Source organism: Petromyzon marinus, chromosome 23 (assembly GCF_048934315.1).
Source record: "Petromyzon marinus isolate PM22_M1 ecotype Great Lakes invasive population chromosome 23, UKy_Petmar_22M1.pri1.0, whole genome shotgun sequence".
NCBI lineage: Eukaryota > Metazoa > Chordata > Hyperoartia > Petromyzontiformes > Petromyzontidae > Petromyzon > Petromyzon marinus.
Window position 1 is genome coordinate 3,622,460 of NC_133689.1, and position 18,399 is coordinate 3,640,858.

The 18,399-nt window shown below is 48.9% G+C and overlaps 1 protein-coding gene across 2 annotated transcripts in view; it reads left to right on the forward strand.

Annotated features, from left to right (window-relative positions):
• The window catches only part of LOC103091742 (transcription factor AP-2-alpha), a 78,905-nt gene that overhangs the window by 21,910 nt on the left and 38,596 nt on the right, over positions 1 to 18,399 (forward strand). Inside the window, exon 1 of one of the 2 annotated variants that reach the window (XM_032959452.2) lies at positions 17,573 to 17,673. The exons of the other annotated variant lie outside the window; for it this stretch is intronic. Within the exon in view, the coding sequence (XP_032815343.1) occupies positions 17,626 to 17,673 (48 nt within the window). The 5' untranslated portion in view covers positions 17,573 to 17,625. Of the gene's footprint in view, positions 1 to 17,572; positions 17,674 to 18,399 lie in introns of those variants that run through there. 2 annotated transcript variants of the gene reach the window in all.

Sequence of the window (18,399 nt, forward strand, 5' to 3'; positions counted from 1 at the left end):
TTCGGTTTAGATTCAATAACCTTGACTATATAAAATAAAACTGCGTGCAAAATGTTCGTCAAATTTCCAAAAATTGGCACTTTAAAAACAAACAATGTAATTGTCGTGAAGACAACACGTGAGGCTATAATTCTAAGGTGTGCGTGTGTCTGTACCTGGAGTGGTGGCGCAGTGGTGAGCGCGTTGCGCTACGAACCCGGTCACCCGAGTTCGATTCCCACTCGACGCCAACACCATTGACGAATATCTAAACCGGTTCCTGGGCCTTTGCTAGGTCGACTCGGCCTCAAATAAGTACCTGGTACGGTGTATAAACATCGCCACTATGGAGACTAAGGCGGTCGAGCGTGGTGCTGGCCACCCACTCGCTCGTGTGACCCTTCCGGCCTTCATAGGTGCGACTCGCTAACAGCGCTCCATCCCATGACGCTCTTCATTCAAGCGGTTAGAGCCAGTGTTCACATTATTGCACACACTGCAAGCTGGCTACACTGAACCCATAAATCCTTTATACCTACAGATGCCGGCCCATGTGCTTTTAGTGATTACTCGGGGAACCTATTAGGGCCGACGTGGTGCATCGCTTGTTATCATCAAGATGACCGGTTGACAGATACAACAATATAATCGGCGACGTTTCGTGCAATCGCCCTTCCCATCGCACGCATGACGCATAAGGGCCATCGGCCGCAGTGTCATTGACGATCTGTTTGGGTTTTTTTTTTATTTTCTTCTTTTCCTCGCGTCCTTGCTTGTCGCACCGCTGCCAACGCAGCAGGAGACTCGCCGACATTAATCTGGAATGCGTAGGCGACACCCCGCAGGGGAGTCTGTCGCCAGGGAATGGGAGGTGTGGGACCGCCGCTGCTGGACAACGCTGCCGCGACCCTCACCAGGACAAGAGGATTGAGAAACGAAGGAGAGATATCACCCACCTCAATCTAAGGAGCAGGGGGTAGGGGCGGGGGGAGGGGGTGAGAAATTATTTTCGAGCGAAATTAACATCTCGTTTAAAGGCATCGATGGAAACATGTACGTGCGTGTCCCAACCCGGCACTTTAAAATACGCGTGGTTAAGTCGCTCTGATCATCACTCATCTATTTGCTAAGACAAACAAACACACATGTGTGTGTGTTTGTTTGTCCTTCGCCCGGCACCTCCGATTAGCATGGGTTGGCTAGGTACGGTGCGAAAGAAGTTCAACGTACATACTTTCACAATGTTGGCTTAAACAAAACAACACCCTTCTCAGGCTACAGCTGTTCGCATGCAAACACGGCCACCCGAGGTTACCTTTGAGAGAGACTAAAGAATATTATTAACATTGTATTCGACTGTGTACATTTTCAAAAGAAAGACGTTCGGCACGAATCGCCCTCAGTGGATGCCTTTGTTTGAAAGTGTGTGTGGGGGGGTCCTTTGGAACGGTGTAAAAACCTAAAAGTTTAAAGACTCTCGTCAAATAACACTGGCTTATCGAAATAGAATAATATTATATTATTTCTACACAATGGGCGACGTTTCAGGCAATGGCCCTTCTTCAGAGCACACGGAATGCAAAAAAGACGAAATAACGAGAAGAATATTAAATCTTTGTGCAGAATATTAATAACGGCAAACCTTGAGCAGCGCGATTCAGGTGGTTACAAGCGGCCAGGGGGACGTCCAGGGTGGAGATGGAGTGACGGGGTCGGCTTGGGTAACTCAAGTCGTAAGTAGCAGCAGGATTGCTGTCCGTGCGCTGCATACAGCAGTGGATAGATCGTGGCACGAATGATGGCGACAATAAAGGTGCGAATGAAATGAGAGAACATTACCTGGAAATTCAATTTCAGACAATTGTTATTTAACACACGGATCATCTTTTCTCCGATGACCCATATCGTGCTGGTAAGTTGATCGGCTCCAGACGACACCTGCCCCGCAGGTAGTGTTTATAAAGAATTATAAAGGAGGCTTACAACATCCGTGATTGACATCGGCAGGATGGATTTTAATTCCAATGTTCGAAATGGGGACACCTCCTTACGGTGTCATGTCAACACCGTGGGCTTATTTGGCTATCTTATTTGCACCGCACGTATACCGAACGCGAGTTGGTTCAAGCCCCATTATTACGCGTGAATTCATTTCTTAATCGATTACTTTCTTTTCTTAAATCGTTTTCACACCTCGGGTCTGAAAGGGGGAGGGGGGGGGTATCTGAGACGCCCCGGTGTAAATGCCGGGCAGCATGTGAAGGATAATTGTTGTTGTTTAAAATATTTAATAAAATTGCGAGTTGTTCTGCAATGGAAAGTAATAAGAGAGCTGTTATGTCTAAGCTCCTCTTACAATGCTGCTGCGTTCGTGGCACTAAGAGTCGTCGTCGTATATTTTCTACGTAAGAATAAAATGCCAAAATAAGATCTATCGCGAGGTTGTTGTTGTTTTTGTTGTACAAATATATTTGTTCCCTCTATTATTTAGGGAATAATTAATCTGGCGAAAGAATGCCATTACTCGGAGCACACACATTGAAACGTTAGAGGCATTTTAAATGAACCCCGTGTGGTTAGTCTTCTGTATTCTTGACTCTTACGCCTTCGGTGTCACTATCCATCATCTTCATCGCCATTATTATCATCATTCAACTTCTTCTTCCGGCGCCTTTCCAACTCAATCGATTGTTTGCTTGTTACGCGAGAAACAAATCCTGTGTAGCCAGCTACCCAGCTAGCTTCGGTGGCAACGGCCCTCGCAGGCAGCCACTAAAAAGCAGAGTTACTGCTGGCGCGGTGAGAGGAGCCCAGCCAGCAGCCAGCCAGGAAACTCGAGGCATAGATTATTATTATATATATTTGTATCGCACAGGAGTATGACACCAGCTGTGTATATGCGAAGATGAGCCAGCATACAGACCAACACAAAGGCAACGATCATGTGGGGCACAATGTCTGTTTGAGAGCACGAAGAGGCTGGTGCGGTTATAAGCACCACGCCCGTCCGCCTTTGTCTCCCCAGCGCTGATATGTTACACATCGCAGGCGCCAGTTCGCCGCTGATGTCAAACCGTAGCCTGCAGTCGAACCCAGATCGTCAGCTTCACAGAGGTGTGCTAACCGCTGCCCCACCGCTCTCGTGTACACACACACTACACAACCGCAAACGGTGTATACACAGTATACATATATATGTAACGCGCTTCATAACAGGTAAAACGTTGTGTTCTATTCTAGCAACGATACCAAAGGATCTATGCAGGGTGATCCGTTTACAGACACTCTATTAATATGACGGGGAGAAATAATTTGGGAGTCTATATGGGAGAACCTTTTTTATTCGTGCCAGACTTTGTGCTGTACATATTTATTCGTCCATTGAATTGTTTGACTGGCGATGTGCGTTGCAGACATTGCGGATTATCAAGTTAATATGGTAGTAAGAACTCTGACACACTAAGACTGTACCCAGTGCAAATTTCAATAAAATAAAAATGCGATAATAATTATGGGAAAAAATGCTAATCGTCATGTCGTGATAAATTACAACGTACCATATCGTGTACAATTATAGCGCAAATGATCACACTGTGAACAATTGTATTGTGGATGTGGAACGATGAGTGGCCTCGCGTTCACCGCTCGTTGTTGCAAAAGTTCGCGGTTCGAATTCCCGTGCCCGCCCTGGTTAACACTGCAGATGTTGCAACGAAAATAAATAACCCGACGCACGCTGTGCTGGACTCACAACGGATTTTAAAGACGTCACTCGCAAGGGGGTAGGCCTTCGTGTGCCGGTGTCACGCGATCCAAATCGTCCAGAGTCATTGACAAGATGGCTATGTACATGTACACACACACACAACCAGCAGAACAACATCGACGTAAAGTGTATGGATGATTGGGGAGAAGTGGGCAATGTGTAAAATTGCATTTTGAATGTTGTTGCTGTTGCTGCTACTGTTGCTACTGCTGCTACTGCTAATGTTGCAGCTTTAAGTCGAGTTGCTGCTGCTGTTGCTGCTGCTGTTGCTGCTACTGTTACTGATGTTGCTGCTGTTGCTGCTGCTGCTGTAGCTGCTGCTGTTGCTGTTGCTACTGCTGCTGTTGCTACTGCTGCTATAGTTGCTGTTGCTGCTCCTGCTGCTCCTGCTGATGCTGTTGCTGCTGCTCCTACTGATGCTGCTGCTGCTGTTGCTGATGTTGCTGTTGCTACTGCTGCTCCTACTGATGTTGCTGCTGGTGTTGCTGCTGCTGTTGCTGATGTTGCTGTTGCTACTGCTGCTGCTACTACTGCTCCTGCTGCTATAGTTGCTGATGCTGTTGCTGCTCCTGCTGATGTTGCCGTTGCTGCTGCTGTTTATTGTTGCACAGAGGTTGGAGGGTTGCATTTATTTTTTTAAAGCACGCATTCCTTTTGTCAGCGCTATTTTATTGTGATAAGGGCAATAGGGCAGGAGAGAGGTGATGGGGGAGGGAGGGGGGGTGCTAAGGGAGACGGGGGGAGTGTAAAGGTTGCACGGTGAGACCAACACATTCCTGCCCGACTGCGCCTCGCTCACAAAGCCCGCAGGTACTAAAAGAGACGCAAGTGAGACAGACAACGAAATATAAAGCAATATATTTATTTTCCTTCCATCAGCGCCATGGGAGCCTCCAGCAATACTTGTAATGGACTTCCCATGGTTCTCCAAGGTAGGGTGCGTGAAGAACATCTTGCCATCGTTAACTTTCATTAATCGTCTAATTTTGTTTCACTATCCCGGGGGGCGGGGGGTGGTAACGAATCGATTCTTTATTTACCTTGGTGGTGAAACCATGTGCTGCAATGGCCAGGTGAATGCAGGCGTCACCAGAACTACCGAACATGAGCGACACAGAGCTTCGTAGCTCATCGGATTTATCCAGGATATACAAAGATTCTGATTCTGAACTCGCCTACGGAGACGAACAGAGTAATCCATCTATCACTCAACAACAACCACAGCAACCGCCATTCGACACTAAACCATGGGTGACGTGACAACGGCTCTTGTGCCAGACTAGGTGCCCTTTGAGACCGCGTCAAATTGTCGAAGGCTCGCTGCTGACAGGAGGTCACGGGGCAAGACTCAGGTGCCATGGGTTGTCGTTTCATCCACTCGGCGCTCTGCCCGTGGTTGTGGGCGTGTGGCTCCTTTGCACCGCTGTCGCTGGAGGGCGACTGCCCTTCACGAACGACCTCCTCCACAGAGGCCGATCTCAGACACCGCTACCCACACACATCCACACACACCCACACCCACACACACATCCACACACACCCAGACACACACACCCACACACACCTACACCCACACACCCACACACACCCACACACACAACCACACACACAACCACACCCACCCACACACCCACACCCACACACACCCAAACACACCCACCCGCACACACCCACGCACACCCACACACCCACCCACACACACCCACCCACACACCCACACACACACCCACACACCCACACACACACCCGCACACACCCACACATAACCACACCCACACACACCCACACATACCCACACATACCCACACACACCCACACACACCCACACACATACCCACACACATACCCACACACACACCCCCACACACACACACACCCACGCACACCCACACACCCACCCACACACAGCCACACACACCCACACACAGCCACACATACCCACACACACACCCACACATGCTCACTTCACGCTCACCTTCGCCACAGAGCAAAGCTGACCTGGCCATGCATACAAATTCAAATTGGCTGCCACGCCTCATATGCAAATGAGGTTGTGTTGTTAAAGGATAGGCGAGGCGATGTTGATTAGGGGGGCGGAGGGGGAGGGGCGGGGCCGGAGGGGGATCGTGAGTTGGTTGTACTGGGGGGTGGTAATCACATACCTTTGGTTAAGATCTTTTTTAAATTCTTATTATTTTTATGGACAGGTTCAATGGGCCAAAACGCCCAGCGGCGAGCAACGAAACAGAACTATTAAAGTTGTAATGGACAGCAAAGTAAGAGTTAACATATTCCGCGAAGTTTATATACTGTAATGAGAACTTGGGAAAACAGATGATGGTGATGGGAGGGGAATTCCAGAGTGGAGCAGTGGGATGGAAGAGGCAGAAAGAGATGCGAGAGAAGTGACCTGCAATGTGGTGGTAGTGGTTTAACACAGTGTGGTGTTGGTGGCTGAACACAGCGTGGTGGATGAGACCAGACAGTCCTCAACATGAGTGGATGAATCAACGAGTGAAGTTCACGGGAGCAAGAGGCATTGCGTTGTGTTAGCGATATAAGAGTGACAAGGAGGCGACTGACTGCCGTCACGTTCCTCGACAACACCGGTGGTGTAACCATCAACAATATCAGAACATCAACTGGGCAGATGCGCACATCTCCATCATGAATGGAAAAGCCACAGTAGTGCGACTTTGGCCATGCAACCCAAGCTATGGATCTCCAGTAAACCCATAGACGCACACAGAGATGCATCGACTAATCGAGAAACACAGAGACACGTAGAGTTACATTCAAAGAACAAGCCACAGTAGTGCGACTTTGGCAATGCAACCCAAGCCATGGATTTCCAGTAAACCACCGTGGTCCGCGTTCCTTCAACGGAGGAGCAGCGACACTCTCTCTGCTCTGCTGAAGTCCCTTCCTCTCGTCGTGGCCAGCAGCAGCGGCGGCGGCATCATCTGGCCGTCGCCTGATGCTGCTGCTTGTAATGACTGCCGAAACGTGGAACTCGGAATGTGTGGTTAAACCCGCCAGCCCACTTTGCGTAAGAAGAGCGCACAAATGTTGCCATCGCACCGATGCCTCGATTTAAGGAACGAAACGGGCGGACTGCTCCATAAGTCTGGCTGTCGCCTGATGATGCTGGTTGCAATGACTGGCGAAACGTCGTACTCCAATTGTAAATGTTGTGGGTTTACTCTCCAGCACACCGGCGTTGCTGCACTCGGAACGAATTGGCACGTTCTGTTCACGTGACAAACCTTACCGATTGGCTGTGTCGCGTAGTGGCGGGTTTAACGGCGCATTTACATTTACACGATCTAAAACCCAGCAAAGCACCTCTATCATGAGTAGCAGCAGCAGCAGCAAGGAGTAGGAGCTCAACATTGGCATCGAGCTATTGAGCGACAATAACAAGCGGGGTAATCGAGCGAGTAGCTCTGGATCACAGATAAATTCGAATGCCGCTTTTACGCGCGATTCGTATCGGGTTTTTTAAAATGTTTAACCATCTCTCTTCTCATTGTTTTAAATCTTCACAAGCGAGGAGAGGAAACCAGGTCGCTTCCACCCCGGACAGATACGGCGAAGGGATAATATCCACCCCCCCCCCCCCTTGACGGTAGGGCTGGCAAAAACCACGAAGCTTTTTTGTTTTCAACCTCGGAAAATGTGTCTGTGGGGGGCGGGTAGTTGCTCAGTTGACAATACAAGCGAAACAAGTTCTCTTCTGAAGTCAAATGACTGCGAGGTGTGGGTGGGTGGAGAAGAGGGGGGAGGGCGGTAATGTTGAGGGGGGGCAGGGTGCGCTAACGGTTGCACTACCGCGGGGAGCGATGGTGCAACGGTTAGCGCTACGCTGCGCTACGAACCCCCCGGCCACCCGAGTTCGATTCCCGCTCACGGCCAACGCCGGTGACCATTGTCTGAACCGGTCCTGAGCCTCCCCTAGGTCGACTCAGCCTCAGATGAGTACCTGGTGCGGTGTTATCATAAGCATCGGCACTGGTGAGAGACAAAGGCGGCCAGGCGTGGTGCTGGCCACCCAAACCCGTGCCGGCCTTCATAGGTTTGCTGCTCGCGAACAGCACTTGCCCCAACAGCCCGTCCGCAGGCTATACGGTGTGGGATCTTTGTCTTTGGGGCGCCACGCACCTTTGGCAGAGGCCCCCTTCTTGAATGACAATGAGGCGTCTCACGTCGAGGCGTGGCAGGGGAGTCTGGAGCTCCGCGGGTTGTTTGTGTCGAGGAGGGTGTGTGGGGGGAGGGGGGGTTTGTGGGGGGCGGTAAAAGACAATGACACACAGAGAGAGGGCAGAGACAAATCCCAGCACGTGAGCTCGAACCCAGGCGCCGTGGATCAATTAAGACGGCGAGGGATAGCCCCCCACCCCTCTCCCCTACCACCCCCTCGAACCCCCCCTCTCCACCATCTCGCCCCCCCCCTCTCCATCTCTCCACCACCTCGACCCCCCCCTCCACCTCTCCATCCACACTGGAGGGCCCCGACAGTGTGGCGGGCTCCGGGCTCCTGATTGGCTGGCGCAATGAACTTTACGACTATCATACAATGAACTTTACAACGTATTATTATCATCATTATCATTGATCGTTCGTCATCACCACCACCACCACCGTCGTCGTCGTGATCATCGTGAGCCATTAATTATCCGCTGCTGGTCGATGAAGCGGCGCCCGTCTCCCGCGATCGAGCGACGTCAAATAAATCCGCCCTGGATTTTCACCGCTCCGTCTCTCCCCCGCGCGCACGTTCCCTACTCGCGTGGTTGTCATTTCAGTTCAGTTCCATTGATTAGATATGGCCCTGTGAGCCATGCGGCTCTTGAATCGATATGGCCCTGTGAGCCATGCGGCTCTTGAATCGGTTGCAACCGCAACAAACAAAACACGTGGACAAGAAAACATCTTCAAGTGACTACGCGCAACAGAAAAAAATCCAGGAAAAAGCAGCAAAGTCTTCCAGAAAAAGCACCGCATATCAACGCTGTGTGCTAAAATCCCAGTGGGATGCAAGCCAAACAATAACAACAATGAGACAATTTAGATTAAAGTTATCAGTCTAACTCTGTACTACAACAAATAAATATGGCTAAACCAAAACGTCTTCGAAATCACCAAAAATAAAGCTATAAAAACAATGTAACAGTGATCATAGGAACTGTGATCATTCCCATTGTCGTCGATGTATACTGTATGCACGTGAGGGTTCGTGTGTCGCGGTGGATTTGTGAGGAGCGGTGGCGCAGTGGTTAGAGCGCCGCTCGACGAATCCGATGGAGACCGGAGTTCGTTCGATTCCCGCTCACGGCCGCCAGACACCAGCGACGATTGCCTGAACCGGTCCGGGGCCTTCCCTAGGTCGACTCAGCCTCAAATGAGTATCTGGTGCGGTGTGTAAACATCACCACTAGGGGAGACAAAGGCGGCCGGGCGTGGTGCTGGCCACCCATACCTTCGTGTCCCATGCCGGCCTTCATAGGTGCTACTCGCTAACAGCACTTGCCCCAACAGTCTGTTAAAGGCTATACGGGGGAATCTGTGTCATTGTTGTTGTTGTTTGTGAGCGTCTCTGCTTCTCTCTGCTACATAATGATTGTTTAGTAATATTTTTACAGGCCATTGCCAATCCAATCTCGGGCGAACACCTTCCCATGTTTGACCATACTTCACCACGCTTGTCAATGCTCGTTGGTGAAGTGCTTGTTGAGGTGGGAGTTGGCCGAACGGAGTTTTCCAGTACCGGCTCAGATTTCATTCGCCACTGATGTTAGCCGCGTCTAACAATCGAACTCAGGTCGCCGGGTTCGTAGCGTGGTGAAGTAGAGCCAGATCACTCCCGGCGTGGGAAAAAAAAAACTTTCATTGAGCACCTGTGAAAAAGAGCTTTATAGCTCATCGGATTCCTCCAGTATAAACTCATATTCTCATTCAGAAGCGGTGAAATCAGCCGTTGTATTGCATCGTTAAAGAGATCGTATAGCTATGATCGATTACACGACTACCATCGTTGTCATAAATAATCGATTCATCATTGCATGCATCGAACGACAGAGATCAAATTTAAATCGATAAACAGTCGATAGGAGACGTCAGCAAAACAAGGATAAGAGAGAGAGAAAACAAAAATCGATGTTTGTGAATCGGCACTTTGCCCACTGCTGAGCCCAGCCAAGCAATTTGACCGGCAGAGCCTTAACTTAATTACAGGTATCTTCGTATTCACTCGAGTGGCAGAGATCATGTGGTGATTATGACAAGTCCATTAAAGTTCTTAGTTTAATTGCGGGTTGTACGCAGCGCGCCCCCCTATTATCTTCTTCGTGGCCTGTAAATTGCTACTCGCCGCGCTATAATTTGCGCGGCTGGCGAGGGAACGGCCGGTTCAAGGAGTCCCTTGAGGAACTCAATCATTGCCCACGCCGCAAACGGACAGCGGATGTCGAGTCATCCAGCAGTGGATTCATCGGGACCGACGACGACGATGCATGCTCGTGATGATGATGATGGTGACGAGTTGCGTGCAAGCTTTTCGGCTGTGCACGTGTTTGCTCGTCGACGTATTGGACAGTGGTTATAGTCGATATTGGTTGTGCAAAGTTCTGTTCGCGAGTACTTCTCCTTCGATCGAGTACCCACATACCTACCTGGCTATTTCTACCTGCCTAAAATGTAATCTACCTGCTTGCTAACTACGCGCCAACTTACATATCTACCTATCAACCCACTAACACGTGTATACATTCCTACCCAGCGACTTAGTACTGTACATACACACGTACCCACCAACCTACCTGTCAACCAACGCACTTACACACCTTCATAACGTACATACCTACCCATTCGCATACACATCTACCCACCTACATATCCACATCTTAGGATGTCTGTGTGTGTGTGTATGCGTGGGTGTCTATTTGTGTATGTGCTGGCCACCCACCCCCTCGTGTGCCGTGCCGGCCTTCATAGGTGCTCGCTAACAGCACTTGCTCCTGCAGTCTGTTGAGGCTATACGGGGGATCTTTGTCTCTGACGAGAGAGACGATTCGCATGCCCGCATTGACACCGACGCGAGCTTATTGGATTGCGTCTCAACGCAACTGCAATCCGGACAAAGCGCAGTCGTAGTTCGTCGTCGTCGTAATAACGATACGAGCTCTGATCTGTTGTTGGACGGCGAGGCGCACGCGGTTAATCGAGACCAAAATAGCAGCAGCAGCAGCAGCGTCATCATCGTCGTAGTCAGCAGCAGGATGAGGCATCACGGAGGCTCGCAGAAAGTCGAGATTGTGTCACCGTGCAGGTTGATGAGTTCGCCCGCCTCGTCTCTGTAAGCGCACCAGTCGAATCGTGTGTTTCCACAAAATACCGGTTTAGAATGTCACAGGTATTTAACAAAAACATTCTTCATCATCACAACAACAGCGAAGCAACCGCGCCTAATGTCGTCGAGTGCGTTGTGGGGAGCGGTGGCGCGCGTGGTTAGCGCACTGCGCTCACAAACCCGGCGACCCGAGGTCGATTCCTTCCCGCTCGCGGCCAACACCGCTGAAGATTATCTGCACCAGTTCTGGTCCTCCCCTAGGTCATTTCAGCCTTAAATGAGAACCTGGTGCGGTGTGTGTGTGTCCACACCGGGGCGTGGCTCTGCCCCCCCCCCTCCATCTCCCGTGTAGTTGCTACTTGCTAACAACAAGTGATCCTCCTTATGGCGGTACCCCGGGGTACCAAATAATACTGAATGGCCGAGGCAATTAAATATTTTATTTCTGGGACACTATATATTTTTTTCCAGGGGTGTACTTCACTCCGCGACTGGGGTAACCAATCAGTCCGAAATTGGTGGTGCTGCTCCGCGATGTCGAAACACAGCGAGGACGATTGCGCCGACATCCTGAACGTTTCGCGGCACGCACCGTGGTAGCGGTGCATCGTGAGTACAGCTCGTCGGGATGAGTCGATTGCCGCGTCGCCGACCATCAACGGACGAAAAATGACTGCATCACGGAGATCATGCGAGATCCGCGGCTAGCATGGTACCCCGGGGTGACGCCACAAGGTTGGTTTTCCCCAACAGTCTGTAAAGGCTACACGTGTCCGGGTTTTTGATCGTGTGAATCGGTAATGAGTGGCGTGACTAAAGCGCGCGAATGCGTCTGCCGTATGTTTGTATTGCACAACAATAGGCGGTCGTGTTTTGAGAACACAGCGGCATTTTAGGGGTGTAACTTTTAAACGGCAATAACAACAACCACCACCACCGCCGCCGCCGCCACCCGCCACTAATTGGCGGTGACGTCACCACGGCGCTTGTGCCAGGCTAGGTGCACGTTAAGGCCACGCGAAGTGTCGAACGCCCGCCGGCAGGAGGTCACGGGAGGTACCCAGGTGGTGCCATGGATCGGCTAACTGAGATGACTGACCGATGCACCACCTGTGGTACCCTCAGACACACACACACCACGAAGACAAACACTGTCGGATAGCCCTTACAGACTGTTGGGGCAAGTGCAATGACACATGTTAATGTATTTAAAATGTACCCGACTGCTCGATGATGAGACCCAGAATCTCGAGACCGGCCCATGGTTTGCTTGCTTAAACAAATGCCGATTTATGATATTATTTGGTCTTGATGGCCAATCAATAGGCCGATGATGCAAACAAAGTTATAATAATAACAAACACTACTTATTATTATTTGAGTGGCCCAAAAGTCAGGACACATGGGCTAATTACATTCTTTTCAAGAAATCAAACACGGTTATATAATTTATTTCAACACATGTTCAAACGAATTTCCATTATGAACATTAACGCATAATGCGTGAATTCTCTTTTTAAATTAATTTGTGACTTTTTTTCTCTCCCTCTCTCTCTCTAAGGTTACATGCGTCATCTTTAAACATTCGCCAATTACGTTTAGTCTCGATTCAGTAAAATTTCGTATCTTATCTTCATATTTAAATATCGTCTTACATCCAAGTCGCTTTAAGAGAGTTGCAAATGGTACAATCGGTTAACTAAAAGTGAGGCACTGTTCGCCTCTTGGCGTTTCCTGGTCTGACACCGGTGAGACCAGGCCCTAAAGAAAGCTGTTTCTGGTATAGGCCAATCATTTGTAAGGACAATGCATCATATATTATCAGTGTATGTTTGTGTGTATGTTGACCACAAGTACGTGTGGTTAATGCAGACAAGATTCCTTGCAATATGTGTCTATTTGGTGTTTGAGCATCTTAACACAAACTGTTTATTGCCAGAAAGGGTAACACCTATTCTTATTTCCTACATATGGTGGCATGTGTGTAAATGTCACCTGGAAAGGGAAGAAGACGAAATGTAGACATCAATAATGATGGATGCAATATTGACTTAAAGAACAAACGTTGAACATGTTCTAATGCCGGTATTAAAATAAACACGATAACCCTGTGTGTCCTGACTTATGAGCCACCCTGCATACGGTGCCGAGAGACGCAACAGGGGAGTTGGGTTAAAATGACCCCGCGTATACCTCTGTGCTTCGGGATCTATTCGCTCGTTGTTGTGACAACAATAGCCGTGCGAGCCCCATTCATCCCCTGTGTGCATTGTAACGCGAGATACCCGCGAATTTGCTGCGTCCATCTGTGCGGCGCGCGCCTCTTCTCAGCTTTGCCATTTGCTGCTGCGATGATTAAAACAAACTTAGCATCTATCATCAATACCACTGCTGGATGAAGGTCGCCCCCAAGACAAAGATCCCCCGGATAGCCTGAACAGACTTTTTGTGGCAAGTGTTAGCGAGTAGTACCACCTCTTGAAGGCCGGCACGGCACACGAGGGGGTGGGTGGCCAGCACCACGCCCAGCCGCCTTTGTCTCCCCAGTGACGATGTTTACTACACACCGCACCAGGTACTCATTTGAGTTTGAGCCGACATACGGAAGACCCAGGCAAGGTTCAGATAATCGTCAATGATGTTAGCCGTGCTTGGGAATCGAATCTCGGGTCGCCGGGTTCGTAACGTAGTGTCGGTAATTGGGAAAGAGTTCGATTCCCGTGCCACGGCCAACGTCAGCGGCGAGTGATAACATGAACGAATTTTCGCGCCCCCTTACTGCATCCACCCGCATTGACGAGCGTGGTGAAGTATGGTCAAGACAACCCTCGACATTTGAAATTGCACGATCGCTTCGCTAACCCCGCCTTGTTTTAAGTCTCCGCACCTACCACGTCTCCCATCGGTGTGTCTCTATGTATCTCTGTGTGTGTCTATGTATCTGTGTGCGTCTATGTATCTGTGTGTGTCTATGTATCTCTGTGTGTGTCTGTATCTATGTGTGTGTCTATGTATCTCTGTGTGTGTCTATGTATCTGTGTGTGTGTCTATGTATCTCTGTGTCTCTATGTATCTCTGTGTGTCTCTATCTATCTCTGTGTGTGTCTATGTACCACTGTATTTCTCTATCTATCTCTGTGTGTCTCTATGTAGCTCTGTGTGTGTCTATTTATCTGTGTGCGTGTCTATGTATCTCTGTGTGTGTCTGTATCTATGTGTGTGTCTATGTATCTCTGTGTGTCTATGTATCTCTGTGTGTGTCTATGTATCTCTGTGTGTCTCTATCTATCTCTGTGTGTGTCTATGTATCTCTGTGTGTGTCTATGTATCTGTGTGTGTCTATGTATCTGTGTGTGTCTGTATCTCTGTGTGTGTCTATGTATCTCTGTGTGTGTCTATGTATATCTGTGTGTCTCTATGTATCACTGTGTGTCTCTATGTATCTCTGTGTGTCTCTATGTATCTGTGTGTGTGTCTATGTATCTGTGTGTGTCTATGTATCTGTGTGTGTCTATGCATCTCTGTGTGTGTCTATGCATCTGTGTGTGTGTCTATGTATCTCTGTGTCTCTATGTATCTCTGTGTGTCTCTATCTATCTCTGTGTCTCGATGTACATCTGTGTGTCTCTATGTATCTGTGTGTCTCGATGTATCTATGTGTGTCTCTATGTATCTGTGTGCGTGTCTATGTATCTCTGTGTGTCTATGTATCTCTGGGTGTGTCTGTATCTATGTGTGTGTCTATGTATCTCTGTGTGTGTCTATGTATATCTGTGTGTGTCTATGTATCTCTCTGTGTGTCTCTATGTATCTCTGTGTGTGTCTATGTATCTCTGTGTGTCTCTATGTATCTCTGTGTGTGTGTCTATGTATCTTTGTATGTCTCGATGTATCTATGTTGGTGTTTCCCTATGTATCTCTGTTGGTGTGTCTATGCATCTCTGTGTGTCTCTATGTATCTCTGTGTGTGTCTATGTATCTCTGTGTGTGTCTATGTATCTCTGTGTGTGTCTATGTATCTCTGTGTGTGTCTATGCATCTCTGTGTGTCTCTATGTATCTCTGGGTGTCTCTACGTATGTGCCTCGAACTTCTTCCGCATCGTAAGTAGCCAACTGTGCTTAATCGGATGTCTCGATGTATCTCTGTGTGTGTCTATGTATCTCTGTGTGTGTCTATGTATCACTGTGTGTGTCTATGTATCTCTGTGTGTGTCTATGTATCTCTGTGTGTGTCTATGTATCTCTGTGTGTGTCTATGTATCTCTGTGTGTGTCTATGTATCTCTGTGTGTCTCTATGTATCACTGTGTGTGTCTATCTATCTCTGTGTGTGTCTATGTATCTCTGTGTGTGTGTCTATGTATCTCTATGTGTGTCTATGTATCTCTGTGTGTCTCTATGTATCACTGTGTGTCTATATCTATCTCTGTGTGTGTCTATGTATCTCTGTGTGTGTCTATGTATCTCTGTGTGTGTCTATGTATCTCTGTATGTGTCTATGTATCACTGTGTGTCTCTATCTATCTCTGTGTGTGTCTATGTATCTCTGTGTGTGTCTATGTATCTCTGTGTGTGTGTCTATGTATCTCTGTGTGTCTCGATGTATCTATGATGGTGTGTCCCTATGTATCTCTGTTGGTGTGCGTCTATGTATCTCTATGTATCTCTGTGTGTCTCTATGTATCTCTGTGTGTCTCTACGTATGTACCTCGAACTCCTTCCGCATTGTACGTAGCCAACTGTGCCTAATCGGATGTCTCGATGTATCTCTAGGAGCATGAATGCGTCTCGATGAATGTTCTGATGTAGTTGACAGGACTGGGCGGAGCCACTCCCTCGTAGAACGAAATCAATGATCAAATGAGTCACGTCGAACCGCGTACACAAAGGCAAAGATCCCCCGCGTAGCCTACACAGACTGTTGGGACAAGTGTTGAGGCAAGGGCTCTTAGCGAGCACCTATGGTGGCAGGCACGGAACACGTGGGGACGGATGTGTCCAGCACCACGCCCGGCCGCCTTTGTCTCCCCAGCGTTGAGGTTTATTTCACATCTCACCAGGTACTCATTTAAGGCTGAGTCGACCTAGGGAAGGAAGGCCCATGACCGGTTCAATGACATTCGCCACCGATGTTAGCCGTGGCGAGGAATCGAACTCTAGTTGAGGGTTGCCCGGTTCAACTCGCAGTGAGAAAAAACTGTCAGGTCAAATATCAACTCCCTGCGGGACTCCTAACCAACAACAACAATAACCTCAACAACAACAATAACCTCAACAACAACAACAATAACCTCAACAACAACAACAATAACCTCAACAACAACAATAACAACAATAACCTCAACAACAACAACAATAACCTCAACAACAACAACAATAACCTCAACAACAACAATAACAACAACAACAACAATAACCTCAACAACAACAATAACCTCAACAGATTAAACAACGATAGCACCGTGGCCTTTCAAGAAAAAAAATCTATATATAATAGGCGACGTTTCGGGGAAAGGCCCTTCTTCACAATACACGAAATCAACCTCCGGGCAAAAACTAAAAGGTGGCCGCAACGCAGCCCCCCGTGTCGCTGAAGGCCACGAGAGGGAGACACGCGCGCGCCGGCTCGGTGCCGCACAGAGAGAGAGGGAGGAAAGGAGAGAGTGTGTGGAGAGGGAGGGAGAGAGGGAGGGAGAGGAAAGGAGAGTGTGTGTGGAGAGGGAGAGGAAAGGAGAGTGTGAAGAGAGAGGGAGGGAGAGGAAAGGAGAGAGTGTGTGGAGAGAGAGAGAGAGAGGAAAGGAGAGAGTGTGGAGAGGGAGGGAGAGAGGGAGGGAGAGGAAAGGAGAGTGTGTGTGGAGAGGGAGGGAGAGGAAAGGAGAGTGTGAAGAGAGAGGGAGGGAGAGGAAAGGAGAGAGTGTGTGGAGAGAGAGAGAGAGAGGAAAGGAGAGAGTGTGGAGAGGGAGGGAGAGAGGGAGGGAGAGGAAAGGAGAGAAGACTGTGGAGAGAGGGAGAGGGAAGGAGAGAGTGTGAAGAGAGAGGGAGGGAGAGGAAAGGAGAGAGTGTGTGGAGAGAGAGAGAGAGAGGAAAGGAGAGAGTGAGGGAGAGGAAAGGAGAGAGCGTTTGGAGAGAGAGGGAGGGAGAGGAAAGGAGAGAGTGTGTGGAGAGAGAGAGAGGAGAGAGGGAGGGAGAGGAAAGGAGAGAGTGTGAGTGGAGAGAGAGATAAAGGGAGAGGAAAGGAGAGCGTGTGTGGAGAGAGAGGGAGAGGAAAGGAGAGAGTGTGTGGAGAGAGAGAGAGGAAAGGAGAGAGGGAGGGAGAGGAAAGGAGAGAGTGTGTGGAGAGAGAGAGAGAGAGGAAAGGAGAGAGGGAGGGAGAGGAAAGGAGAGTGTGTGTGGGGGCATAGAGGAGAGAGGGAGGGGTGGGTTGAGTAGGAGGAGGGGGAGGGGTGTAGTACCCCAGGGGCGAACTTGAATATATCAGCGGCAGTTCGCAGGGAGAGGTGGGCACTCGCCGCGCCACTGAGGACCAGGAGTCATGCTTTTGAAATTACAGGACAATGTTAAATACTCGCTGCTCTCCGACGTAAGTGTGCGCGCGCGCGTGTGCTAGTGTGTGTGTTAGTGTGTGTGTTAGTGTGTGTTAGTGTGTGTGTTAGTGTGTGTGTGTGTTAGTGTGTGTGTGTTAGTGTGTGTGTTAGTGTGTGTGTGTGTTAGTGTGTTAATGTGTGTGCTAGTGTGTGTGCTAGTGTGTGTGTGTGTGTGTTAGTGTGTGTGTGTGTGTTAGTGTGTGCTAGTGTGTGTGTTAGTGTGTGTGTTAGTGTGTGTTAATGTGTGTGTTAGTGTGTGTGTGTTAGTGTGTGTGAATGTGTGTGTTAGTGTGTGTGCTAGTGTGTGTGTTAGTGTGTGTTAGTGTGTGTGTTAGTGTGTGTGTTAGTGTGTGTGTTAATGTGTGTGTTAGTGTGTGTGCTAGTGTGTGTGTTAGTGTGTGTGTTAGTGTGTGTGCTAGTGTGTGTTAGTGTGTGTTAATGTGTGTGTGTTAATGTGTGTGTTAATGTGTGTGTTAGTGTGTGTGCTAGTGTGTGTTATTGTGTGTGCTAGTGTGTGTTATTGTGTGTGCTAGTGTGTGTTAGTGTGTGTGTTAGTGTGTGTGCTAGTGTGTGTTATTGTGTGTGCTAGTGTGTGTTAGTGTGTGTGTTAGTGTGTGTGTTAGTGTGTGTGCTAGTGTGTGTTAGTGTGTGTGTGATAGTGTGCGCGCGCGCGTGTGTGCTAGTGTGTTAGTGTGTGTATTAGTGTGTCTGTTAGTGTGTGT